The sequence below is a fragment of the Amblyomma americanum genome, chromosome 5, assembly GCF_052857255.1.
Source record: "Amblyomma americanum isolate KBUSLIRL-KWMA chromosome 5, ASM5285725v1, whole genome shotgun sequence".
In the NCBI taxonomy this organism is placed as follows: domain Eukaryota; kingdom Metazoa; phylum Arthropoda; class Arachnida; order Ixodida; family Ixodidae; genus Amblyomma; species Amblyomma americanum.
Genome location: NC_135501.1, coordinates 47,375,234 through 47,402,535, shown reverse-complemented (window position 1 = coordinate 47,402,535; position 27,302 = coordinate 47,375,234). Strand labels below are relative to the sequence as shown.

The following is a 27,302-nucleotide window of genomic DNA, read 5'->3' as shown; positions in this document are numbered from 1 at the left end:
CTGGCTGGGCGGGCTGTATAGGTTTACGATAAAGGTGCTGTTGGCTTTCCTTTTCTTTTTGGGTATTATTTCCGTAATTACGTGTTCTATCTGGGTATCTTTAATTTCGTCGTGCACTATGGCTACTACTTTGTTGCTTATGAGCGTTGCCGTACGGCCGTTTTCCTGACGTGTAGCCGCTTAGTGCGGGGGAGTTGTTAGTTTCCTGCAGGATGATTACGTCTGGTGGGGTTGCTTGGGTGTGGATAAATTGCTGGAGGAGCCCTTGCTTGCGTTTGTACCCCCTGCAGTTCCACTGCCAAATTTCTAATTGCTGTTGTTTGTGTTCTGCCATGATTGGTTAAAGTTGGTTGTACTCTGGGTTTCTGTGCCGAACCTTCGTTCGTTAAATAGTCTGTCTCTAGCGTCATTGACTCTTTGGGTGTTTTGATTTCTTACGTAATTCTTAAAGCTTTGCTCCTGTAGGGCAAACTTTTGTTGAGTTTGTTGAATTTCGTTTTTCATTTGGTTCATTTGCTCCATTATTTGAGCCATGAAATTTTCTATTTTGCTGTCGAGGTTTCCCTCATTGTTGCTTTGTTGCGTCTCCATAGGGGGAGGGGTTGGTGTTCTACGTGGTGAGCGCCCTGTTCTCACCTCCTACATGTTTCTCTCTAATGAGCTCATTGAGCTGTCTTCTCAGCTCGTTCGACTCTCTACGGCTCTGCTCGAGCTCGCGCTTGAGGGTGTCTTCCTCTCTCATGCCGTATCTCTTTTGAGAGACGCGGTTGATCATGCGGCCCACCTGCTCTGCCGCTTTGCTTAGCAGGCTAATGGTGACTCCGATTTCTCTGTCGAGCACCGCAGTCCTCTTTCCTTTGTGTAATTTTCCACGCAGGGGGCAGCTTCTTGCAGCCTTTCTTGTTTTTCGCCTAGGGATCCCCGGGTGGTCCAGACCGTGATGTCATCGGCGTACATCGCGTGCTGAATTCCCTCGATCTTCTTTAGTTTGTTTGCTAGTCCAATCATTGCCACGTTGAAGAGGACGGCCGAGATGACCGAGCCTTGAGGTGTGCCTTTACACGGTGTGTGGAAGACGTCACTAATAAAAATTCTCAAGCTGAAATTAAATTGTCCAGTTTCACATTCTTACACATGTTCGTGCAGTGGTGAGAAGCACAGCCAACCTCAGCTAGCATGCCTGCATGGGTCTGGCAAGGATAACATGTCATCCACAGGTGGATGAAAATTTGGTCTCAATGGAAAAATGATTAGTCCCTGGAAAATCATTCAAATGGATCAACAGTTAATCCTGGGGCGGGAACATTTCCCCTCTCAGGGACCATTTCTGAAGATAAACAGATAATCCAGAGGGAGTAACATTTGCTCTCCCAGGGATCATTTCTGAGGATCAGCTGTTAGTCCTTAGAGGGCAACATTTGCTCCCTCAGGGATCATTTCTGAAGATAAACAGATAATCCAGAGGCAGTAACATTTGCTCTCCCAGGGATCATTTCTGAGGATCAGCTGTTAGTCCTTAGAGGGCAACATTTGCTCCCTCAGGGATCATTTCTGAAGATAAACAGATAATCTAGAGGGAGTAACATTTGCTCTCCCAGGGATCATTTCTGAGGATCAGCTGTTAGTCCTTAGAGGGCAACATTTGCTCCCTCAGGGATCATTATCAAGGATCAAGTGTTAGTCTCTTGAGGACCATCTGCAAGGTGCAACCATTAGTCTCCCAGCAGTTAGTCCTGCGGAGACTAACTGTATATCCCCTTGCAGTTGATCCCCAAAAGGACGAATGGTTGTGGCAAATCACTTGGTCCCCCAAAGGACTAACCTCCCTACCCCTTTTAGTCCTTTTTTTCTTAGAGTGTAGGCTTAGCGCGGCGACGTGAACCCTAGGAGTTTCACAAGGCTGGAATTAGGGCTAATTACCGTTATCCAGCGGTAAAACTTGGCCCAGACGTGCTTGAAGTTGTTGCGTAGGCCTCTTATTAAGACTGTTGGGTGCAATCAGACGAAAGTTGTGGAGCCCATGTACAGCGCGTCCGTACACATCAGCCGCCTAGCGGCAGTTAAGAAAATGGCGAAGGGGAAGGACGGAAAACTAAGAAGACGAAGACGGGAGCATGCATGTGTGCCAGAAGAAGAAGAGGACTTGCACGCGAAGGAAGGCTGTTTTTCGCCTGCTCTGCTGCGATTTTTCTTGAGCCCGCTGCCCTTGCCAGATTCTGCAATATGTGAGTCCAGCGGTTTCTGTTTCCTTATCTACGCGAGTCTGACTAAAGAGCCCAACTCCAGCCTGCCTGGCCCACTACTCGGATGTAGAGCCGTCGATCAAGTCGAGAGAGCCAGCTCTGGGGCATCAGCTGTTAGCTTTGAAATCCTCGCATTGCGCGCCGCGATCTGTAGTGCATGTGCCCCAGCTTGAGAGGATTCGCAATAAGATTCTGCGCAGTGTTAGAAGGTTTTTCTACGAAACTGGCCATCCTTCTTTGAAGTGTAAGCTCCCCAGGAGGAGTGCGGGCCTTCCTGGTGTCGGTCCTGGTTGGCATGCGCTCACTTCCTGGCGGTTTCGAGTTTGCTATTTAATGTCCAGCCGCAAAATGTTTGGCCACTATCCGGTTTTACCGCTCCTACCTGTTGCTAACAAATTTGAACCTAAATTATAACATTTCTCTCTTACAGACTTTCGTTGTGTCGTCGACCACTGCTTCAGACTCCCTGCCAAAGAGTTAGGCTTTATCACTCCTTGATTCTAGGAAACTGTATGTTGTTTTTACCTTAGTGTTATCATGAGCCATAAAGCGGAAATTATACTGTGTTTGCCCCTTCCGACTGGCTTAGTATGTTTCTTTATTTTACAGTTTCTTCTATCAGGATGACCGAGGAAAGTAAGTAATTCATTTCTGGTTGCAATACCGCTATATATTTTGTACGCAATAGCAAGCCTTACTCTCACTCTAGTCTGTTGCTTCTCCTTTTTCTGACTATTATAATGCATCCTGAGAGACATCATTAATTCGATGTGCCATATATAGGATTGCCAAGTTATAAGAGTTCCACTCAAATACTTAGCGGGCGAACTTTGCTCGGACGAACATTTGCTATAGTTTATGCACCTGCTAAAAGAGAATATTAATTTTCACTCTGCATGTTAAATAAATTATTCACGTGCGTGTGTTACAATGTAATATATCACTATCGGACACACGAGTTGGTCGCGGTCATCAAGACTTCTTTCTATGCCACCCTTGTGGAAAAAACAGGTGGCAGATGTCAGTGTCTGCGCATAGTTGCAGGTTCAGTCGTAAGAAACGTGTTATAGCTTTGATATGAGACTACAGCTATGTAACGGAAGCGCAGGTATATCCTGGGCACTGCTTGTGGCGTGCTTTCAAGTGACTGCAGGTGACATCCTGGACTCATTTCCTTTGATGACCTTGGTTTTGCACAACAAAGCTTTTGCCTTCACCTTGGCATTCATGAAGCACATTTTCTTCTGAAACAACGATACAGGGTGCAGAAGTGCATTAAACGATGCAGGAGTGGTCGTATATCGGCAATGAAATTCATCATGGCGGCAAAAATTTAGAGCGCACATAAGACTAATTGCACATACGTACGTGCTGCAAATGCAAAAGGATTTGTGTGCCTTCATGGGCTGTTCGTTATGATACTTGTTTACTACCTAGAACTAGTTATTGAGTAGTGCTAATGTCCGAAATGCCTCTCCAGTAAGGGCTCAGTTAGGAAAGTTCCCACGACATAAGCGTACATAAAAAGCTACGCTTAAGCCAGGCCGCTCACGTGTGATTTAGCTGACGTTACTTCTTGTTGGATGGCGTAGCTTCCGGTCTTCCGGTTGGATAACACATTTTTCCGGTTCTACTTGCAATTTGATTGCCGTTACTTCCGATTCCGGGACCATGGCGATCTTATACTGAATTGTCGCGGCGTGGGTTCGAAACCGACGACGGAAGAAGTTTTAAGGCGCAAGCCTTTCTTGGCTCATTAGAGGTGTAGACGGAAGTTTGTGGACGGAAGTTGTCTGCTCGAACTGTGACTCATAAGTTGTATGGTAAATAAAATAAAATATAAAAGTTGACTAAGCAGCAATTATTAGGCAACATATATGCAATGAAATAAATTAAAAATAAAAATAAATTGTTACTAATAAATTAGTAAACAAATAAAATAAAAATTAAACATAATAGCAACAGAAAACAAAAATAAAAACCAACAAAAGCGGAGAACAAAATATAGACAAATCACATAACGCAAGGAAAGCGAAAAATAAAACATTATGGGAGAATGAGAGGACAGGTAAATGCTTTCGAGTTTCCGCTCATAAGCAAACTTCAGTGCAATCCTGCAATTTCTTGGCTCGTGACTGGCGTGGACCGAAGTTGTGTACAGATGTTTGTGCACAGAAGTTATCCGCACGAACTGTCATTTATAAGTTGTATGGTAAATAAAACAAGACTCTATAAGTTGACCAAGCAACAGTTCTTAAGCAACATATATGTAATAAAACAAAAAAAAACAAATGGGAAATAGAAGGGAAAACAAAACGAGAAATTATAAAAAAATAAAAATTTCTTAAAAATCGAAATAGAAACAGACAAAACAATAAAATAATAAATGGAAAGAGGAGCAGAAAACAGGCAAAGGCTTTTGCATTTCCACTCTTAAGCAGACTTAAGTGCAATCCTGTAAATTTTTGTTTTCCTTTCCTGATGATGTAGGCACTTATGATGACGTCATCAGATAACGGAGGGAATTCGGTGCGTTTCTATGGGACGGTCGGTCAACGCCGGGTATTCTGACAGATAAGCTGTGTAATGCTTTCGCTTTAATAACATCAAGGCGTATAGGGGCACGATCATCAGCAGTGACATCGTTTCACTATCATATTTTAGAGGAATGCATCCGTATCAGATAACGGAGAGAATTCGGTACGTTTCTTGGGGACGGTCGGTCAACGCCGGGTATTCTGACCGATAAGCTGTGTAATGCTTTCGCTTTAATAAGGTCAAGGCGTATATGGGCACGATCATCAGCAGTGACATCGTTTCACTATCATATTTTAGAGGAATGAATCCGTTTCACCTTTTAATATTTCGTCTTGAGCACCGGTTTAAAGACAGCGCAGATTGCCGCTCACGGGTCTCCGAGGGATGTCTGATTGTAGTGCGGTACAGTAGATACCTCAATACTGAAGGAAGGTAACACAGACGACATTTCTAGAGAATTATGTGAAGCCATAAGAAGGGAGGTCCTTCACGTAGAGAGGATGACTGCGTCTTACCTAGGGTAAAGCTATATGAGCTAAAATGCGAGCTAGCACTATATTTTCAAAAGTTGAAGCACCATGACGTTGTGCGCGATTGGTGGTTGTAATCCCACCAACTGACAACAATGTGGAGGCATTGCTGTACGTTTGTCATGAGGCTGTGACAGAGGCGTAAAAGGCACTTACTTCAAAATAATGAAGAGACGCGCTGTTGTGAAGCCGCCGGGAGACATTTCTGGGGCACAGACTCTTACCTATATAAGAAAACATTACTAGTCCCATTACGGGCAAAGCCGGCGTAGTGTGTTAGTGTGTTTACTCGCAGATGGCACAGGAAATTCCAGCGTTGGCAAAAAAGTAGGGTGACGTCATCAGGCGGTCGTATGACGCCCAGAGCAAGCCGAGCGCCGCCATTTCATAGAGTCAAACACAAATGCTTGGCCTATATATGCCCCGCACTGGCCGACCTGAATGTGGCGCTTGTTTTGCTGACCACATTCGCACCAAAATTGTGACGCAACCATTTACGTAAAGAGCTCAGGGTGGCGTCATGCTTTCTAGTTCTATATAGTTCACATGGGCTGTGAAGTTTGAGGCTAGCTTGCGACATGGATTCGAACATGTTTACGACATGATGCTTAAGACGCGGTTGAGGTGTCCACCGATATGCGAGAGTTACTGCACCATTTCCTTTCCTCAAAAGCAATTTTCGTATCAAAATACTGATGTAACCGTTCGTCCTACGGCGTCCTCAGTCGTGTCACGCACGCACGTATCTGTGCTTGGTGTCATATATCGCGCCTTAGGAAACACCGCAGACAGTGGAGCGCACTGCCTCCTGCGCGCCATTTCGTCGCTGGATTTCATTCAGCCGGGTGTGTGCTCTCGTACAATCAACAGTGAACCGTGAATGTCTACAGCTTCGACATGGGCACCACCTGAAGTGAAACGGGGTCGTTTGGGCTAATAGGCAAATGTCGAAGCACGACAGCGTTTGTAATGCTTCAATATTTCCGCACGTCAGCTGTCTTAAGGGCCCCTGCCGAATGTTTATTTTTGTGCTTTTTGATAGGTAGAACAAATATATTATGGTGTGGCTACGAATTGTGATGCCATATTGAGCGTCATGTTTTGAGCGGGTCATGGTGGTCACTTATATACGTAGGAAGTTGGTCGTGATAATGTCTATGGAGTTTAATGGGTCATATCATCGCATCGACGATTCGTCAGGGGAGAAATATAGAGGCGCAAGGGACATATGATCTTCCAATATGTTGTGCCATTTGATTCAGAAGGGTACCACGACCTGTGCGGGTGCAGGAGCTGTAAGAGCTGACGCTCTATAACATTGCATAAAATAGAACCACTTGTGCAACAAACTATCAATATAGTAAAAATCCGGTTTAGAACAATGTAAGAATAGCTTTAATCTGTATGCATTATAATATATATTATGCAATTTAAGATGATTTTGACAGGACTAGAACGTCAAATATAGCAGGCCGAAAGCTCTAATTAGGCAATTCAGAAATAAGGGGTGCATTGCACCATCGGCGATAGAAGCGTCGCAACGCGTGACCTGCGATTGTGGCACAAAGTGCCACGTTTTTTAAGAATCACTTGATTTTCCGAGAATTTCATTGACAAATGTGATGTCCAGCCGCTGGCTAATTACCCAGCTATCGGCTCCGGTTCTTGGAGGCACGTCGGACCTTAGCCCCTAATAGCGAAAGCTGCTCGCTACACATCAGGACGATGGGAATGTGACTCACGATGTCAAAACTGCAGAGCCTGAGCAGTGCAACTAAGCATCAAGCAGTTTGTATTTGGTAGAACGCAAAATAATTAGCTTTATGGTGCAATGGGTTCCAAAGTTAATTTCGTGGAAATATTATTACCTTGCTTTTTATCAGTAGCGGCCACAGGATCACGTAATTGTTTTTTTTTCACAGGTGGAAAATCTCCACTTCCTAAGGCATTTTTGATTTACCGTTGCTGCGCCAACTTAAAATTTCAGCAGTGTTTTCTAGGAGGTTAATTCGAATTTACACTTTTTTATATGCAGATGCCGTTGACAAAACAGTAAGTACTCGTGCTCATTTCAGTTACACCCGGTTACACATAGTAAGTGATCGAGTTGGTAAAGGCAAAACCTAGCGAAGAAGGAGCTGTGCACTGGTTTCATGCCTACAGGGATCAAAAAGTATCATGCTACTCGTCCTGCAGCTCTTATGTCCTGGCTAACCGGAAGTTCACCAGAAGTGCCCCTTTTTCGTACTCTCTTGTTCTGCGTCCTTTTTTTGCTCCGTTTCTTGTACTTAGCATGGATAATCACGTTTGAAAAATAAGAACAAATGACAAAGTCCATGTTTACAGGATGCGCCTATAAAATAAGGCAAGTGTCAACGCAGCGCCAAAAGAAAAAAATAGGGTACAAAACGGACAAGACACAGGCCACGTTAATATCTATTGTAGGTGGACACCTTTCATTTCGCTGCTATCAGAAGTGACAAAAATAAAAAGAAAACATTGCAACACTACATGAAGAAGTGGGAGCAGAAAAATAGACCTATAAAAAAGTGGAAGGATCGCAAGTGTAATAATTGCATCACAAAACTTAGCATAACTAACGAGGGCATTGCTAGACCATTACATGTTATCATAAGAAAAACAATTGTCTTTGTGTCAAGGCCGGGAAAATTCGGGAAGATTCTTTTTGTTTCCGTAACTGCCACCACGCGTTCGATGGCGCTGAGCACCTGCAAAATTACCTCAGGAATTTGAAATATTTGGTGGAACACCTCACTTTATTGCCTTCGTTGTCAGAACTAAACAGTGGGAGCTCAGGCAGCATTTCAGGAGTCATATACTCGAATGCCTAAATTTGTTTAAGTAGCAGGCCTGAATAATGTTCCCTTTCCCGCCTGTTCTTGAACAATAGACTTGTTTTTCGCTTTGAAGTGTGCAGTTTTCACATTCCATTGCAAATGCGCAGAAAATCACTCACAAAGGTTTATAAACGATTTGACTCGACATATCCGTCTTTCCGATGCATTGTTTCTACCCCTTTGTCTGTTTCTTAGGGTCTGTATCGATGTGTATTAAGTTTTGCCCTATCTTTATTTTTCTTACATGCCCCAACGTTCCATTGTTATTTATAAATATAGGTGTGTTCCTGCAACAAACCAGTTAGTAGTCAGCTCTGGGCTCATACTGTATCTGCCCGCTCTATTGCTCGTATCGCGATCTGTTAATTCTGATCAACCAGCTTGCCCACCTGGGAGTATTGAGACAAATCTTCGATGACATTACCGCTACTTCTCGATCTTTACGGGTTACGTTCTAGCGACCAACTGTCGGGCTGTCGGCTCCAACAGTGCTTTGAAAATGGGTGGAAAATGTGCCAGCTGGTTGTTAGCAACTCTTCTTAACACCACCGTACTTATTTTCTATACCTGGAAATTTTCCGATGGATCGTCACTAGCTAATTGCGTTCATCCTTTGTTTTTGCACCAAAGGCCATTGGCCCTCCGTCCGAGTCCTCAAACTTCCAATTTGCTCACTCTGTGGGACCTTACCAACTGTCACAAATAGAGGTGCTTTCCAGCAGACAATATATTCCTGGAATCTTCTAACCGTTACTTCCATCCTGGCTTTTCCAGTCTCCGCAGAGGCAGGGAAGTGCTACCATCCCTGACGACATCAGCCCCGACCCGGGCTTAAGCACAGCTGGTGGGACGGAGGACATGCCCCGGCCATTGGATAATTCCGACAGTGGCCACGGGCTGTCCAATGCGGATAATTTATCGGAGTCTGGTGTGTACTCCGACCTGTATGGCACCCCTTACGACATCTTGGTGGAAAGGTAGGTCACTGCGAAAAGTCGACAAACTTCAGGCCTCCACATCTCGTCACGCGCTGATTGCGAACAAGAAAACTGAAGTGCCAACACAAAGATTACCTGGGCCCCTAGTTATGAATACTGATCACAGTGTGTTCGCACTCAGACTACTCCTTCCTTAAAGAGCTAAAGTGGGCGGCTTAACGCATTGCTGTATGAAAGCTGGTTAGCATGGGCTGATTGCCCCCCCCCCCCCCCCCATCTTCCACAGCAGCCACCCACCGCATTGTTAGCGTGGAAACTATACTCAGGGTGCGCAGTCCTCCTCCCGTGTCAGAACCTCCTCCGTCCGCAGTCGGCACCCTCCGCGCTTCTTCCCGTGACAGTCACTTCCCGGCCTCTCAGTGCTCTTTTCTGGATGTAGAAAGCGCGCTTTTCCTCTCTCCACTCTCATCATCATCATCAGCCTGACTAAACCTACCGCGGGGCAAAGGCCTCTCCCATGTCTCTCCACTTAATATTGTAATTTGACGCCTCCGCCCACCGCATGCCCGCAAACTAAACCTCATCATCCCACCTAACATTCTACCGTCCCCTGCTACGCTTGCCTTCTCTTGGAATCCACTCGGTTGCCCTTACGGACCAGCGGTTATCTTGTTTTCGCTTCACATGCCCTGCATAAGCCAATTTTTTCCTCTTGATTTCGACTATGTCATTAACCTGCGTTAGTTCCCTCACCCACTCTGCCCAATTCCGGTCTCTTAACGTTGCACCTATCATTTTTTCTTTCCATGGCTCGCTGCGTTGTCCTTCAATTTAGCTGAACCCTTTTCGTTAGCCTCCACGTTTTGCCTGTGGGAGAGTACCGGCAAGATACAGATGTTTTACGCTTTGCGCTTGAGGGATATTAGTAAACTGCTATTCATGATCTGAGAGAACCTGCCATGTGCGCTCCACCCCATTCTTTTTCTCTAGTTATTCCTCTCTCATGATCCAGATCGGCTTTCACTAACTGCCCTGAGTAGACGTATTCCTTTACCACTTCCAGTGCTTCGCTCCCACTTGTGAACTGCTGTTCCCTTGCTAGACTGTTGAGCATTACTTTGTTTTCCTGAATGTTAATTTTTGAACCCACTGTACTGTTTTGACTTTCTAACTCTTAGATCATGATTGGCAGTTCACCTCCTGAGTGACTCAGCAAGCAATGACATCAGCTAATCGGAGATTATTTAGGTCTTCCTCATCAGCTGTTCGGCTACTTTAACTCCACTCTCCACTCTGCCACCTGCCAACCCAGCCTGTATTCATGGTGGCGCATGTAATACAAGCTCATTGAAAACGCCAACATATTCCAGCTAGGAGAGAAATACAAGCGAGGTTGATGTTCACCTCTGCAGTGACACCATCGCTCCTTAGAAGTGATTTAAACCTATGCTATCGTTTAGCTAAGACCACATTTCGTTGCTCGTGTTTAACATGCCTTGTTTACGTTTTCTTTGCTGACTATAGTACGGGTTAGAAACGTGTTGCTGTTATATTGTTTGTGAAATGTTTCCCATATACCGCGTTTTTTTCCTTAATTTATGCAAATTTTAAAAAAATATATCACGATACGGCCATGCGGTGTGCGCAGGAGCTATGCACGCAATAGTGGACATTACGTGCATATTACGCCTGTGCTCGTAGGTAGGTTATTATGAGTTATTAAACATTTTTAACAAAGTATTTAATTTTTCATTTTATTCTACCTGATTATAAGAGGGCATCGAAGGCCGTCCACCTCTCATGCGAACTTATTTTTTTAATTTACTTGACATTACCTTTCGTGGCATCGAAATTGGAAAATCAGCTCATACCGCATCCAACGCGCGAATTGCGCCGGAAATAGTTGACCCATGCTTGTCCCTTGGGCGACGCGTTAAAATTCCAAAAACGGATCGGCATTCATTCGGCGTCGCGCATTTTCTCTCAGCGCCGCTGGAGTCGAATCGCCATCATTTCGAGGGAGGTAGTGGTGGTGGAGAAAACCTTTTTTAATGCACGAAAGGAGAGTTTGGGATTCTGAATACTCCGCAACATGGTCGGTATCCTTAGTCCTGGACAGCGTAGGATGGGGCCTCGTCTAGCGCCTGCTTTACCAGCGCCCTCAGGGACTCCAGTGTGGAGCATTTGAGGAGGGCACTCTTCCACGCCTCTCGGGTAGGAGTAGGGGAAGGGTGAAGGTGCGGATTCTGAGTACATGCCCGCACCAGGTGGAAGATGTCGCAGATCTCTCCGGGGTCAACGCACCGAACACAGAGCGGCGGCCCCAGTGAAACGCTCCTTTGTTTCGGCTGTGAGTTACGATGTCGACGTAGTGTTAGGCGCTGCAGCGCAGCAGTGCACATTGCATCGACGCAGCTTGCTACGTGAAGCGTAAAACAAGAGTGTTAGCGGTTACTTACGGCGCCGCATTAATGTAACCAGGAGCTCAGAGGCAGCCCGCTGTTGCATGCGTGTTGCATGAGTACGCCGTGTCAGTTGGCCGCGTGTGGATAACATATCTATAGACGCTTCGAGTCAGCTACGCATCTGTTGTAATTTAGATTTTAGACGTGTTGTTGGGGTTCGCCGGCATGCTGTGAGTTTATACCACTTCCGGCGCATCGCGCATTTCTTATTTGCAATGGCTTGTTTTGAGCGCGTAATGCCACACTCGATATGTAAAACCACAATGTCGATTGAGGTGTTCAAGAAAGCTGCTTTCGTCTGCAACGCCTGCAACGTTTATATTGTGCCCTAGAACCAAAATACAAATCGGGAGGAGTAAAAAATAATGATTTTTCTTTAACTGAATGCCTTATACCTCAGACATACGTCGTGTATGCAGTCGGACATAAGTCGGACATGCCCTACATAACGCCTATAGAGAGGGAACTGTCGTTTGTTTAAGGCCTTTTAAAAAACGTCTGTTGATAACAATTGAAGAAATCAAGGTATAATGTAGAATGAATCGCGCTGAGCCGGCTCAGAGAAGCCGTAAAAATATTTTCTTGGGGAATAGAAAAATACCAAAGGCGTGGCTACCGGGCGAAAAGAACTAAGCTACTTTGTTCGGTTTGTACCTGAAAGGTAGTTTGGTTCAGTCAGTACTTTATTAACGCGTTAGCATTATAAGCGTACGCAGCGTTGGCGTAGAGTTAGAGCATCCACCTCGCGTGCACGAGGACCGGGATTCGAACATGCGGGCCGCGCAATTCTCCACCGGGAATAAAAAAAAAAGTCCGCGTGTCGATGGAATTGCATATCTAAGCCCGGGGTGTGACCTGATAGCGGTGAGCAGAACCGACAACGCACTCCCTCATCAGAACAGGATTTTGCAACCCTGGTGCAGCACTTGCCCACAACCTTCCATGAACAAACTAATTAACCCTCGGCGCTCAGTCCCCAGCGGCAGCGGAGCAGCTGACCACTGCGGCGGTCAGACCTGTGACGCAACCGAGGCTGATAAAAATCACTGGCTCCGGACAGGCCGCGATTGGAATCTCAACCTGGCAACGTTTAACGGTAGAACCTTAACCAGTTAGGTTAGCCTAGCAGTGCTGCTCGAGAAACTAGCGGGCAATAAGTGGGATGTCATAGGGCTTAGTGAAGTTAGGAAGACGGGTGATGCGTATACAATATTAAAGCGCGGGCACATGCTATGCTATCCGGCACTAGAGGATAGACGAGAACCAGGTGTGGCATTCCTCATCAATCAGGATACAGCAGGCAACATAGACGAGTTGTAGTGTTAATGAGAGTACGCAGCTATCGTTATTAAGCTCAATAGGAGGTACAAGCTGAAGGTGGTGCAGGGGTACACGCCTGCATCCAACAATGATAACCAGATAGTTCAAAGCTGCTATGAAGACGTATATTCGACAATGAACAAAGTGAGCGTTAATGAGTGAGGCAGTAGCGCACAGCAATGCGTCATCCCGCCAGTAAAGAAAGAGGAAGTAATGAAGGTCTTAGCAGCAATGCAAACAGGAAAAGCAGCTGGTGAGGATCAGGTAACAGCCGATCTTTTCAAGGACGGAGGAGAGGTTGGGCTAGGAGACCTAGGCACCCTGCATACGAAATGCCTTATGACCTAAACCATACCAGGAGCTTGAAAGAACGGAAAAATTATCTTAATTCATTAGAAAGGAGACGCCAAGGACATGAAAACTTACAGGACAATCAGCTCACTGTCCGTTGCCTACAACGTATTTACTAAGCTAATCGCTTATATATTCGGGGCAACCTTACACTTCAATCAACCCAATAATTAGAGAGGCTTTCGTAAAAGTTACTGCGCAATAGATCATATTCACACTATCAATCAGGTGGAAGATAAATGCGCAGAAGAGAGCCAGCTTCTACATATAGCTTTTATTGATTACGAGAAAGGATTCGACTCAATGTAAGCATCAGCAGTGATGCTGGCCTTGAGGAATCACGGTGTAGAAAAGCCTTATATGAAAATACTGGAAGATGTCTATAGCAACTGCAGAGCAACCATTGCCCTCCATAAAGTCAGCAATAAAATTCTAATAAGGAAGCGCGTCAGGCAGGGAGACACGATCTCGCCTATGCTATTCACCGCCTGTTTACAGGAGGTATTACAAGGCCTGAATTGGAAACAGTTGGGGATAAGAGTTAATGGTGAATACCTTAATCATCTCTTATTCGCTGATAACATTGCCTTGCGGGGTCACTCGGGAGATGAATTGCAAAGCATGATCAATTTATTTAGACTACACAATAGCCAAACGGGCGAGTTGGTGGTACATATTGGTGGCAAACAGCGCAACGACGCTGCGACATGAAAATCCAGGCTCATGTACTGTGTTCAGTATTGACGTGGTCGATCTGTTCTATTCCCTCCCTCACAATGAATTGATGAACGCGGTTTCAAAATGTGTAACAATTGACAATGATGAAGAACAGTTTATTAGAGGGTGCGGCATTTCTGTGGCTAGCTTTCTTGAGCTGCTGTCTTTTTATTTAAAGTCAATGTTCGTTGAATGGGGCAGTAAACTGTATACCCAAAAAGCGGGTGTTTGCATTGGATCTAGGGTGGCACCAGTGATTAGCGATATATTTTTGTCCTTTGTTGATCGTGGTATCCAGGAAAATCTGTCGGGAATGGCGTCACGCATCTTTCGTTACGTCGATGACTTCTTGATTTTTGCAGAAAAAACTAACTTTTAAAGGCGCATGACTGATGTACTAAAAGTATTTAAAGAAAATGCTTTAGGTCTAGAGTTTACCACTGAGGTCACGGTCGGTAGTAAGCTACAATTTTTAGATCTGAGTTTGAAGGTTGCGACGGGGCACGTCTGTTGGGAATATCGTCCAAGGATGGGTAAACCGCTGTTAAATTATAAATCGCATCATTCCAAAACAGTTAAAACAGGAATTGTGGTCTCATCTCTTTTGTCCTCATTATCAAAATCTTGTATCCATAGGGCAACCAACAGCTTCACGAAGCTGGATACCCGGATGGTGTTATGTTATTGGGCTGTAACAAGGTAGCCAAAAAGCTTAGGAATCCATCTTTGGTCCCTAGTCCGGGAAAAGAGAAGGAAAGGAAAAAGTTTGCCATTCTCCCATACGTACATCGTATGTCACATAATCTTAAAAATGTGGCAAAAAGGTATGGCGTAGGGGTGGTTTTTTCAGCCCCCAAGAAACTTAAAAGGGTTTGTGCTGTTTTGGAAAGAAAGGCTGAACAACGAAAAGAATCTGAAACAACTTGTGGGGTTAAGCACGAAACAATGTATGTGCCATGCGCAGAAGAGGTTGTGTACAAAATCCCAATGTCATGCGGACAAATATATATCGGGCAGACGGGGCGTTGCATCAATCCACGTTTGAAAAAGCATGCAAATAATCTGGAAGCTAACAAATCTAATCATCTAGTTGACCATGTTCGAGACTGCCAATTTTGTTTTCCTTCATTGCCTTACTGTGATATCCTCTACAAACACCCGTCCCGATTAACACGTGAGATTATGGAAGCATATCACATGAAGAAAAAAACAAGGTTATGTGTCAGTAAGCCATCTATTTCATTATATGACAGTGAGGTTGCATACCTCGATGCCACGTAGAAACTTGGGTTTTGTTTATGTACTAGCTGTTAAGTTGGCCACTTTGTCTATAAAATGTACTGCTTTCCTTAAATAAATTTCAGTTGTGAGTCAGCGCTTGTCCTGTATTCTCTTCCACTCTGTCCGCGTCGTTGCGCTGTTTGCCACCATTATTTACACTGGCAGAGCAGAACAGTTGGTCTAAGAATTATCATGCAGAAAACCAAAGTAATCTTCAACACGCTAGCAAGGGAACAGCAGTTCACAATTGGTAGGGAGGTGCTGGAAGTGGCAAAGGAATATGTCTAGTTACGGCTGGTCGTGACCGCTAATCCGGATATGAGATGGAAATAACTGGAAGAAAAAGATTGAGGTGGAGCGTATGGCAGATTCTTGGAGTTTATTAATGGCAGTTTATCGATCCCTGGAGAGTATACAACAGCTGTATCTTGCCTGTACTCATCTACGGGGCAAGAGCGTGGTGGCTAACAAAAAGGGGTCAGCTCAAGTTAAGCAAACGCAGCGAGCTATGGATAGAAATATCGTAGGTGTAACCGTAAGAGACCAGAAATGGTCAGGGTGGTTGAGGGAACAAACGCACGTTAACGACATCCTAGACGACATCATGGGGAAGAAATGGGCTTGGGCAGGATACGTAATGCGAGGCAAGATTACCGCTGCTCCTTAAGGGTAACGAAGTGGATTCCAAGAGAAGGCAAGCGTAGCAGGGGGTGAGAGAAGGTTAGGTGGGCAGATGAGTTTAGGAAGTCTGCAGGCAAAGGCAGGGCGCAGCTGGCAAAGGACAGTAATAATGGAGAGACAGGGGAGAGGGCTTTGCTCTGCAGTGGGCGTAGTTAGGTTGACGGTGATGATGAATATAAGCGCATATGCCAGACAAAATTGCGACCGTCGTTTGTCAGTATACAGTGGCAAAGCCAGGAAAAAACCTCTTATATAACGAACTTTAGTATGCGTTATATAGTGCGTTAACCTCGTATTTAATCAACCGAAGTACGCCACCTCAGATGCAACGAGCTTATATATCTGGGCCTCACATTTAACAAACTTAGTGCGTTGATTTGCCATATAGCGAACCTGAGCGTACAACCTCGGATATAATGAACGTCTGGATGACAACGCAAATAAGCGATCCACAGAGGATCGGCTAAGAAATTTAGAGCGATAGCTGCCAAGCTCGCGTTGTTGGGTTTCGTGTTGTGATCTTATTAGTAGTAGTGGTACGCTGTGCTCATGAGAATAATCGGTGGGTGCGTTGCCTTAATAACTGATTACCACAGAAACCTCCAGGAGGGTTGTTACCGTGAGAGCTGGAGGTTATGGCGAGAGTGGATTAATCCACAGCCTGAGGATAATTACGGAAGAAGGAGGATTATGGCGAGAGAGTAACATGGAAACCAGCCGAAGGGTACTTACTTTGGAAGCAGGAGAATGGTCACTCGGGAAGGAGGAGGGTATGGTTATAGTATAAGAAGGCGCGGCCGGTGGTCTGTTTCCAGGGGAACCACCAAACGAGTACAGTTACCTTGAAAGGAGAAGGGAATCGCCAATCTGAGGATGGTCTCGCTGGAAAGAGGAGTTTATGGCGAGTACAGCGGTAAGCTTAGCTGGCGGATAATTAACGTGCAACAAATGACGAGAGCCTAAGGCGCGAGTGGATGGCTGTTTCTATGGTGACCACCCTGTGGGTAGTTACCCTTAAAGGACTAGGCTGATCGACGGTTACCGTGGAAGGAGTATGCGACGTCGAGAGCGCTGAAATATGTTACCAGAGAGTGGTTACCACTGGAACCAATCAGACAGTGAATATAATGGAAAGATGAAGAGTATGTGGAGAATGCAGGAATGTATTACGGTATATGCGCCGAATTTATGAAGCGCGCCGACCGAGGAAAAAGTCGTGATCAGCGCCGCGCGCCAAGAACAGCGGTTTTGAGAGTATGCACCGAGAGCCGAAAACTTCACTTCAAAACTCACCGGATATGAGGTCATTTTCACGCTCGCTATCACAATGTATCCCAAGAGGTTGATACATTAACTACTCTCGCTGAATATCGACTTACGCAGGGGTACCTGTCTTGTCAATTTTTTTTCATACATAAAACACCCCCAAATTTACCAGGAAAATGCATTTTCACGAAGACCCACTCATCAATTCTCATACCAGTAACACATTCGTGTCGAAAAAAGCAAGAAAAGTTGAATTGTTTAAAGGCCTATGGCATAAAAATATCACGCTAATTTAGTACGTGGGCATGCGTTTACATTAGTATACAGATTGTGATATTATTTTACTTATTTATTTATTCATATTTATTTATTACCTACTGTTGGCCTCAGTTTATGGCCGTAACAGGATCAGGTTCACATACATATGAAAAAGTACAAAACAAAAAGAAAAAAAGCAGAAAAGGAACTTTTCACATTACTCAAAGGTACATGTAAATCGCACATGGTGACAGTGTTGTTAATAATTTTCAAAACAGTTTGTTGGCTCCAATGCAAATGTTTCAGGGCACATCTGGTTCACGATTTCAGGAGCCAACATATTCCACTCACGAATCACATGTGGGAAAAATAAAAACTTGAATACACCACTATGGTATCTGTATTCGGATGAATGTTTTCATGTTTCGTTCTTGTGACAGGCGTGTTAGCATAAAGCAGATAGCTAGTCTTATGTTTTGTGCCATCATTCAAAAGGAGGAACAGAAACTTAAGCCGCATCAGTGTGGTTCGTGTGTGGATTGTAGAGAGGCTAGCTTTTAGTAGAAGCAGTGTGGAGGATTTATGACGACTGTATTCGTTGAAAATAAATCGGACAGCTTTTCGCTGGACACTTTCTAATCTATCAATATGTTGTTTATTGTAGGGAAGCCAGGTAATAATACTCGATTCTATCACGGAACGAACAAGTGAAAGGTATGCCAAAAGTTTTGTTTCCGATGAAGCAAGTCGAAGGGAACATCTTATCATTTAAAGAGCAGAATGCACCTTTGTGGTAAGGTGTGTCAAGTGCTCGTTCCATCGTAGGTCCGAGGCAATAATAATGTCAAGATACTTGAAATGTTCTGCCTTTGTGAGAGTCTTCATTTCGATTTCATAATTGCAATTTAATGGCTCTTTCTTTCTAGTGACTGTCATGCAGACAGTTTTTTTCCAGGTTAATGACCATCTGCCAGTTGTCAAATTATTTCGATACATACTGCAGTGTGTTGTTTAGGTCTATTTGGTCAGCAGGGCTATTGATTTTGTTGTAGATGACGCAGTCATCCGCAAACATACGTACTGTTGCGTCGATATCCTTGCTCAAACCATAAAAAAGTAGAAAAATTGGTGCAAGCCCTGACCCCTGTGGCACGCCAGATAATACTTCTGCCAAGTAACACTCGCTGTTTTTAAAGTGGACAAACTGGTGACGACCATTTAAATAGGCATTACCGATTAGCTATTGTCCTGTTACCATGAAAGCGAACTAGCTTTTAGTGAAGTTTAGAATGAGATACCCGGACGAAGGCTTTTGGAAAATTGAGGAATATCATATCTGTTTGCCTCCCTTTATCAATTGTCATAGCTAAGTCATGAACCGTTTCTAGTAATTGTTTCTTCGTAGACAAACCTTTCCGGAAGGCATGTTGGCTGGGAATAATTAATTTGTGGTCTGAAACAAACGTTGTAATGTGCTTCAAATATAAATGTTGTAGGGTTTTACAGGCCATACATGTAATAAAAATAGGGTGGTAGTTGGAAACAATGGCTGGGTCTCCTAATTTATGTATCGGAAATACCTTAGCTATATTGAACATTTCTGATAGTTGTGCAGTTTTCATTGATCTCTTATATAAAACCAGCAAGTATTTGGAAATCCATTCAGCGTAACGTTTCAAGAATGCATTCGGTGTATTGTCAGGACCTGCCGATTTGTTCGTACCAATACTGAGAAGTAAGCCAAATGTTCTTTCTTCAGTATTTTTTTTCCTCGAGTGTATTGTTGTTGCCATTAATCTGGTGTTCTAACGCATGGCTGGTGCCATCATCAAGTGCGAACACAGATTTAAAGTAATTATTAAGGAAAGTAGATGTGATTAGTTCTCCGTTCTCTTTCCAGTCTTTGAAGTCATGTACCTCCAGAATTTATGTGGAGCGATCCCCAGGTGGTCGAAATTATTCCGGAACCCTCCACTACGGCATTTCCTTCTTCCTTTCTTCTTTCACTCCCTGCTTTATCCCTTCCCTTACGGCGCGGTTCAGGTGTCCAACGATATATGAGACAGATACTGCGCCATTTCCTTTCCCCCAGCACCAATTAAAAAAAAACTGCATAAAATTATTTAATGGGACGTTCATATATTCCTGCTTGGCCGCTTTCGCAGCTTGTTTGAGTGCCTGTGAATGGCTGCGGATTTTCACAGCGTAACTGCTGAAGTGTAGTCTGTGTTTCAGCTTTCTTAATCGAGCAATTCTGCGCTTAAGATGCACAATTCTTCTTGTTATCCATGGGTTTCTACGATGCACTGGCCTGGTTTTTTTTTTTGGTATATACTTAGATAAGCAACATTACACGACAGTTACAAAAGATGACCATAACTGGTTGACAGACCCTGTGGGAACTTGAGAACTAGAAACAAATTGTGTATGACAGTTCCAAATGTTCAAGAATGCTGGTATCATCCGCTTTGGAGTGGTCAAAAATCCATGCTTTCCGTCTTTGAACAGAACTCGGTGTTCTTAATGGGAGGACACATAGCGTAGCCTTGTGATCTGAAAGGCCATCTACTACCTCGCATGAATAATTTGTAAACTGAACTATGTCACTAAGAAACGTAAGATCAAGAGCACCAGTACTTGTTTTCGTATCGGGCGTTGCGCCGCGAATTACTTGAATGAGATCGGAGTTAAAAGATATCAAGCAGTGCTTTTGCGCTAAGTATGTCTGTGTTATCATCGTGGAAGGTATCCCAATTGATGCAAGGGTGCTGAAAATCTCCTGTAAGAACAACGTTTTTATATAATCTGAACTTCTAGAGCATGGATGTCATTTCAATCCCGCGTAGACACTACGCCAACCTTTTTGTGGGATGAATCACGTTGATTTTGTTTGTCATGTTTGTTTTCCTCTTCTGTTTCAGTCTTTCGGTGTTATTTCATCATGTCAGCGTTGTGCACATGTGTAACAATGAATACTTTATTGTCGTTTTACATTCAGTTTTGCAAGTGCAGTTCTACTTAGAGAAAGGACTGTGAAAAAAAGGACTCTGTACAAAGTGACGAAAATAAACATGACTATTATTGTTATAATCTGCCATCAGACACAAGGTTTCGTCGGTATCGTCAGGTGGCCAGTACCTCGTGCCTAAGAGCAGGAAGCATTGACCCATGGTGATTTAGCTCCAAAGCGCTTCAACGTCGTTGATACCTGGCATGGCCGCTGTGTATATGCTATCTTTGATCAAGATTGCCACTCCACCGCCACATGTACCTCGGTGCTTACGCATCACGGCAAAGACAAGGCGGAAAAATATCATCACCTGATATGCTCGAAGAGAGCCAGGATTCTCTTCTGGTGTTAACGTCAGGGCTATGTTCGATTATAAACGCTTGAAGTTCAGTTGTTTTATTCACAACGCTTCTTACATTTCTGTTGGCTATTGTTAGGAAGTAGGTCAGTTTTTTTTCGTGTTATTGTTTCTCTCCTACACCTAATTTGGTTCCCTTATCATCGTCCCAGGTATATGCACATCGTTAACTTTAATCTTGTTAAAGACCAACGAAACTTTGTCAAGTTTATTGTTTTTTGGGTGACAGCTGTTTTCGGATGTTACGAACTCGTGGTGAGAAGTTTTCGCTTACTGATATTTCTGAGTCCTTCAATTTGTGGCATTTCTGGAAGATTTTTGCTTTGTCTCAAAAATCACATAATTTTAGAATGACAGGTCGGGTTTTGTTGGCCTTTGCTGCGCCTAGGCGATGAATTCTTTCAGCCTCCAAGATTTTTATACCAAGGGTGGTAGCTATATTGCTCTCAATTACTTCAGTCTCAAGGTCATCTGTAGTTTCTTCTTTTGATTCTTATATACCGTACACAATTACGTTGGATCTCCTACCCCTGTTTTATAGGTCGTTAATTTGAGGCAGCAATTTGTTCATGCTGATTTCTAAACAAAAAAATTTTTCTTCGACGCCAGCAATTCTTAGCGTGGATTGCTTCTAATGACTCATTAGTAGCCTTGTATTTGTCTTTGATTACATTAATATAAGTGGCAATCTTGCGCACTTCACTGAACACTTCTTGAAAAGTAGCGGCTGGATTAGATTTCACGTCATCGGCTAACAACAGCACTCACTTTAAGTAGGCGAGATATTCAAAAATGGCAGAACGCATTTGCCGTGGGCATCGCAGCCCCTTCACGAAGATGTCATTGCCCCCCTCCTTTCTGGAGGCATCGCCTCAATGCCACCGCCAAGCGGGAAACAGTATACAGGCAACGGAAGTTCAAAGGTGCGTGTGGCGTCAGCACTGAATGTGAACCCCGGCAGGGGCTAATGGGAGTAATACGGTTTCATGAGGCGACACGTGGACTACTTCAGACCTGGGCGGTTGAGAAGAGCGGACAGTGCCTTGCGCAAGCACTTTATAGTTCACCTCGCTGATTTGACGTAGCACCTCGTAGGGGCCGAAGTAGGGACACAGAAACTGTTCAGAGCGCCCGCGCAACCGTATTGGGCTCCATACCCAGACGTGCTCGCCCGGATTGTAAATCACCTTTCAAAATTTCAATCTGGATTTTCCGCATACATCAGCTACGACGCCAATTACGTCGGGTTATCTGCTGAAAGGGACCCATAGCACTATCGCTTTACAATTGCGCGTAACAGCTAGTTGATTGTCGCGGTGTCTAGGTAGCCCCTCGTTAAGATGAGCAGTTTTAGTGGACGCTTTTTTTTTGCCCCAGAGTCGAACTTATCTCTGAGAACGAAAAAAAAGCATTTTGCTTCCCTTCCGGTGCAATAGAATGCTTTGCGGAAAAAAAGAACAGCAACGGACAAAGCTCTGCAAATGTTCTCCCCGCACTATGATTTGCTACACTCGAAAGGAAGGTTTAGAACAGTGCGCTTGACGAGGCCTAAGGTATCAGCGGCAGTGATTTTTTTCTAGGGGTCGTATTTTTCATCGCTTCGTCACTTTACTTTCATTCCCCCTCCTGCATTGGTTTACGCTGCTGGTAACAAACGACGTAAGGGACGTGATCGCGTTGGTCGTAGCGAAAAAGTGCGAATAATGCCTGTGGCTTCCATAATGCTTATGCCAACGCATGCTCATGCCAACACGTTGGAACAACTAAACTGCACTTTAACGCGGCTGACGAGGCTTTGTGGTGTTACGCATGCCTCAGGGTAGAAAATACGCAATAGTTATGGGATGTGTTCACGTAGGAGAGTCCCTCCGACACGACCGATTCCATGCGTGGCGTTCAGGACATCCAGTGCGGAGTGCTCATCATGAGCAGGCGTGGTTTTCATTGTTTCTTTATATCCCCTCCTTCTGACGACATTAACGCGGGTTAATGTTATTGTTATTAACGCAGGTTATTGTTGATGACATTCTAGTCTCAATCAAGAGAACGAAATGGTCTTGGGCAGGGCATGCACTGCGAAGGCAAGATAACCGGCCGTCCTTTAGGGTAATAGAGTGAATTGCAAGAGAATGCAAACACAGCAGGGGGCGGAAGAAAATTAGGTGGGCGGATGAGATGAAGGCATTTGCGAGGATACAGCAGCCGCTGCTGGTAAGAAACAGGGTTCATTGAATTCACATGGGAGAAGCCTTTGACCTGCAGTGAGCGCAGTCATGCTTCTGGTGATGATGACTGGTGTCTCAGCCAAGAGAAAATAAATATGCGAAAGTTTACAATTTATAGGTCCTGATTTGTTGATACCAGATAAAGGTGTGTCGAAGACACAAAGTTTTCATGAAGCTTCAGTGGTTGATAATATTGCAGGAAAATTTCTTCGCGGTTTTAAAATCTTTCATGCGCCTAATCTGTATACAGCATTCCTCTCCTGTACTTAGAAGCCGCTTTCTGGAAATGCGGTTCTGGCTTCCCATTCTCTTTGTCTCAGGATTAATACAAAGAGCGTATGATGAGGACTATAAATTCTTGAAAAGAGCTGACAGGATACCATACGACTTCTTGACAAATGCGACAAGCTCGACATTTAGCTTCTTGTTGTCGCTAGTAGCTCACAGAGATCTTGTTCATCACAATGGCGCTGTCGCCAAATTCTTTGGTGTTGCGGTCGCCATGCACGGCGGGCTGCTTCCACGGCGTCTTCCCCATTACAAGGTGAGCATGAAGGAACCAGATTCGACATAACGCACGTCTCAACGCTTCGAAAGCAGCAGCACAACTGACCCTATGTGACGCAGAAGCTAGGACGCACATGGTGGTGACACTGTCATTTATTGTAGCGTGCGTGAGAAGCCCTCAGGGCACCCTTCACGCGGTGACGTCACGGCACGCGTCAGCCGGAGCTTTTCCGTTTCGAGTGCCGGGCTTCCCGCTATAGGCGCTGGGGAAGGGAGATTGCAGGAAAAGCGACACGACTACCGCGAAAGTGGTCCATAATGGTGTTGCAATATGAGAAACAAGCTTTAACAGATTTTCCTTTGCCTAGAAGTAGCAATAATGACAATAATACGCCATTTGCCCATGATAGCTTTAACAACATCGCTCACTTAGGCCGCACCCTATTGTATAGCATGTCCACAGAAGCAGGTTTCTGTGGTTCCCTCTGACAGATTCAGCTTGTTAGTAACCTCATTGGACAGGATAATGCAAAACACTTTTATAAGGAAAGGAAAAGGTCAACGCTGCCTCACTCACGACCACGGGATTGGGTGAGGTGGGGGGGAGAGGTGACCAAATGATTAACGGAAAGAGACGCCGCTTTGTAAGGCTGCTATTTTCTTTCTTACACTTGGGTGTCATTTATGGGGCATAGCGCACGGGGTTGATTTCCGTTTCTCACCGACTAAACTGTAAGCGCTGTCTACTGAGTTTTATTGCGCATCCTTGCACCGTGACTATTTAGCCACCACAGCGGGCGCAGCGCTAGGTGACAGCTGCATGAAAGGAGGGCAGTTTAGTTAGCTATAGTTGCATACAACTTAAGTCTGCAGTGATGCTCCGCCCACATTTAGGACCAGCGCACAGGATTCCTCCACGACAAAATGTAGTATGTTGTTAAAACTTCTCACGTAATCTAAACAACAAGCTAATCAGAAGAAAAAAGTCACAAGCTGTAGAATTTTGATGCCTGGCTCGTTAAATAGAGTCAAACATTAAGACCTTATTTACTTTTGTGACTTGCTAGCGGAGTGATACAGTACGCCGCGAATCGTGGCCAAGTGTTAACAACTGCTGTTTATTTTTAGTTGTATCCGACTAGTTCGTTAGAAACGGGCCATGATAGTGGAGTATGATCATTGCGAGTATGAAATAATGACCATTTACTATATGTGTTTACTGTGTGGTCAACGTTACCGCATCGTTTTTCATACACAGAATAAATAAATAATGGACGGTTTCTTTGGAAGAAAAAAATTGTTTCTATGGGTGGAAACTTGAAAAGAGCTCAGAACGACTGTGGAAAATATAAGTTCGCATGACACCGATTTAGGGACGTCACAACATCACGCTATTTTCGTAAGGATCGGCAGTTTTCTTTTGTAGGCGCGTCGTTATCTGATGTCACCGCGAATTGTCTTTTATTACTTAGCGCAGTTTGTTCGTTTTTCGTAAAATATACATTCATGCCCATTTTCATATTGTCATTCATTCCCTCTGCAGCTCAGAAGAGTCTTTCGGTCGAAGGTGCCTACTTTACCTGCTGTGCCTGCTGTGGATTTTGTTCCTGGCCGCCGTGCTCTTCGTCATCGCAGCCACCTTAGCTGCTGGTACGAAGCAGTGTCAGATACTTTTGCGTTGCCTACCCACAAGTAGCGTGGTTTCATTCCCTGATAATAAAGGTATTTCTTTTCGCTCGAACATAGCGCTGTGCTTCGGCTTCATAACGGCCAGCAGAAACAGAAAGAGTTTGCGGAGAAACTTGTCATCTCTCAGAGGGTGCTCAGGATATATTTGATTGTCATGGCATCACATGTCACTTAATTCTTTACACCAGCTAGCAAGCGACCTCCAGAAGAACTTGCACTAAACGTACGCCTGTCGAGAGCACTGAAACGGAAGAGAATGTTTAATGAAACACTGATTAAAACATCGAAATATCGAAGAAAACTGTGCAACTGAATTGTTATTCAAATCAAGCGAAGTGAGGTGTTCATTAGTCCATATCTACAGTATGCCCCCGACGGGAGGTTAAAGAAGGCCTACACCCCGGGTTACGTATCATGACACAGATGAGCAAACGTCAGCGCACATGCACAACAACAGAAAGACGCCTTTCAAGAAAATAAATTTCTAATGCATTCAAGAAAAACTAAAGACAGAAAAAAGTTAATGACATTCTTAAAATAGCTGCAAAATCTCAACTTCGCACCGAAATATTCGAATTCCCTAAACAGAGAAAACACGTGCACAACTAACCACCAGGAGAACAAAATCTTTTTGAAAATGCGTTCGCTACAGTACCAAATATAAAGGCATACGGTAAAAATTCCCAACATACATAAAATCGACACAAGGCTCACAATGCTCATTGCAGCAGAAAAATGCAAAATAGAACGAGCAACTTTAATTTTTCTCTTTGAGGCAATAACGATATATCTTTATTCAGCTAGTTTTGTTAAAGATAGATGCACATTACAAAAAGCTGAATTTTTATTAACTGCATTTTGTGTTCCATATTTGTTCTGGGCCACGGAGCGAATACGAAAACCACTCGTAATTGATGTGCTATGAATATAGTTATTGAGGAAACAAATTAAAACCCCTTCGATCTTATGGAACATTTAACTCACTAAGCTGTATTTGTCACAGCTAAGCAAGCTGCAAAATTTAAAAGCTTTGAAATAAACTTTTCCCCCTGTTTTGCTTGTATATCAAGTGCTCAGTATCTTTTATGGAAGGAAATAACTTTAAAATACAGTAGGTGACAGTGAAGCCGAACAAATACTAATTGTTCTTTATCTTTCTTTGGCAGCAGATATCTTATACTATTAATCACGTATAAAGACACCAAGACATGATAAATTACAAACCAATCAGCTTAATGTGCGTTACCTAAAAGGTATTTACTAGGGTAATTGCTAATAGACTCCCGGCAACCTTAGACTTTAATCAACCAAATAACCAGGCAGGGTTTCATAAAGGTGTGGTTTATGGGGGTTTAACGCCCCAAAGCGACTTAGGCTATGAGGGACGCCGTAGAGAAGGACTCAGGAATTTCCACCGCCTGAGGTTCTTAAACATGCTCTGACATCGCAAAGTACCCAGGCCACCAGAAGTTCGCCTCCATCGAAATTCTACCGCTACAGCCAGGACCGAACCGGCGTATTTCGGGTCAGCAGCCGAGCGCCATAACCAATCAGCCACCGGGGCGGATCATAAAACATATTCTACAATAGAACATATTCGCACTATCAATCAGGTGATACACAAATACGCGGAATATAACCGACGCCTATGTATAGCCTTCATTGATTACGAGAAATCGTTCGACACAGTGGAAACATCAGCAGTCATACATCCATCGCGTGATCAGAATGTAAAACTGTCTAATATATAATTATAATTGGTTTTTTGGGGAAAGGAAATGGCGCAGTATCTGTCTCATATATCGTTGGACACCTGAACCGCGCCGTAAGGGAAGGGATAAGGGAGGGAGTGAAAGAGGAAAGGAAGAAGGAGGTGCCGTAGTGGAGGGCTCCGGAATAATTTCGACCACCTGGGGATCTTTAACGTGCACTGACATCGCACAGCACACGGGCGCCTTAGCGTTTTTCCTCCATAAAAACGCAGCCGCCGCGGTCGGGTTCCAACCCGGGAACTCCGGATCAGTAGTCGAGCGCCCTAACCACTGAGGCACCGCGGCGGGACCAATG

General features: G+C 44.3%; 1 protein-coding gene across 1 annotated transcript in view; it reads left to right on the top strand.

Moving 5' to 3' along the window:
* The first annotated feature begins 2,683 nt into the window (after positions 1-2,683).
* LOC144133839 (uncharacterized) overlaps positions 2,684-27,302 on the top strand; it is a 63,268-nt gene continuing 38,649 nt past the window's right edge. The window contains exons 1-5 of the mRNA XM_077666919.1: positions 2,684-2,753; positions 2,853-2,879; positions 7,347-7,363; positions 8,944-9,146; positions 25,090-25,196. Coding sequence (XP_077523045.1) covers positions 2,867-2,879; positions 7,347-7,363; positions 8,944-9,146; positions 25,090-25,196 — 340 coding nt within the window. The 5' untranslated portion in view covers positions 2,684-2,753; positions 2,853-2,866. The remainder of the gene's footprint in view (positions 2,754-2,852; positions 2,880-7,346; positions 7,364-8,943; positions 9,147-25,089; positions 25,197-27,302) is intronic.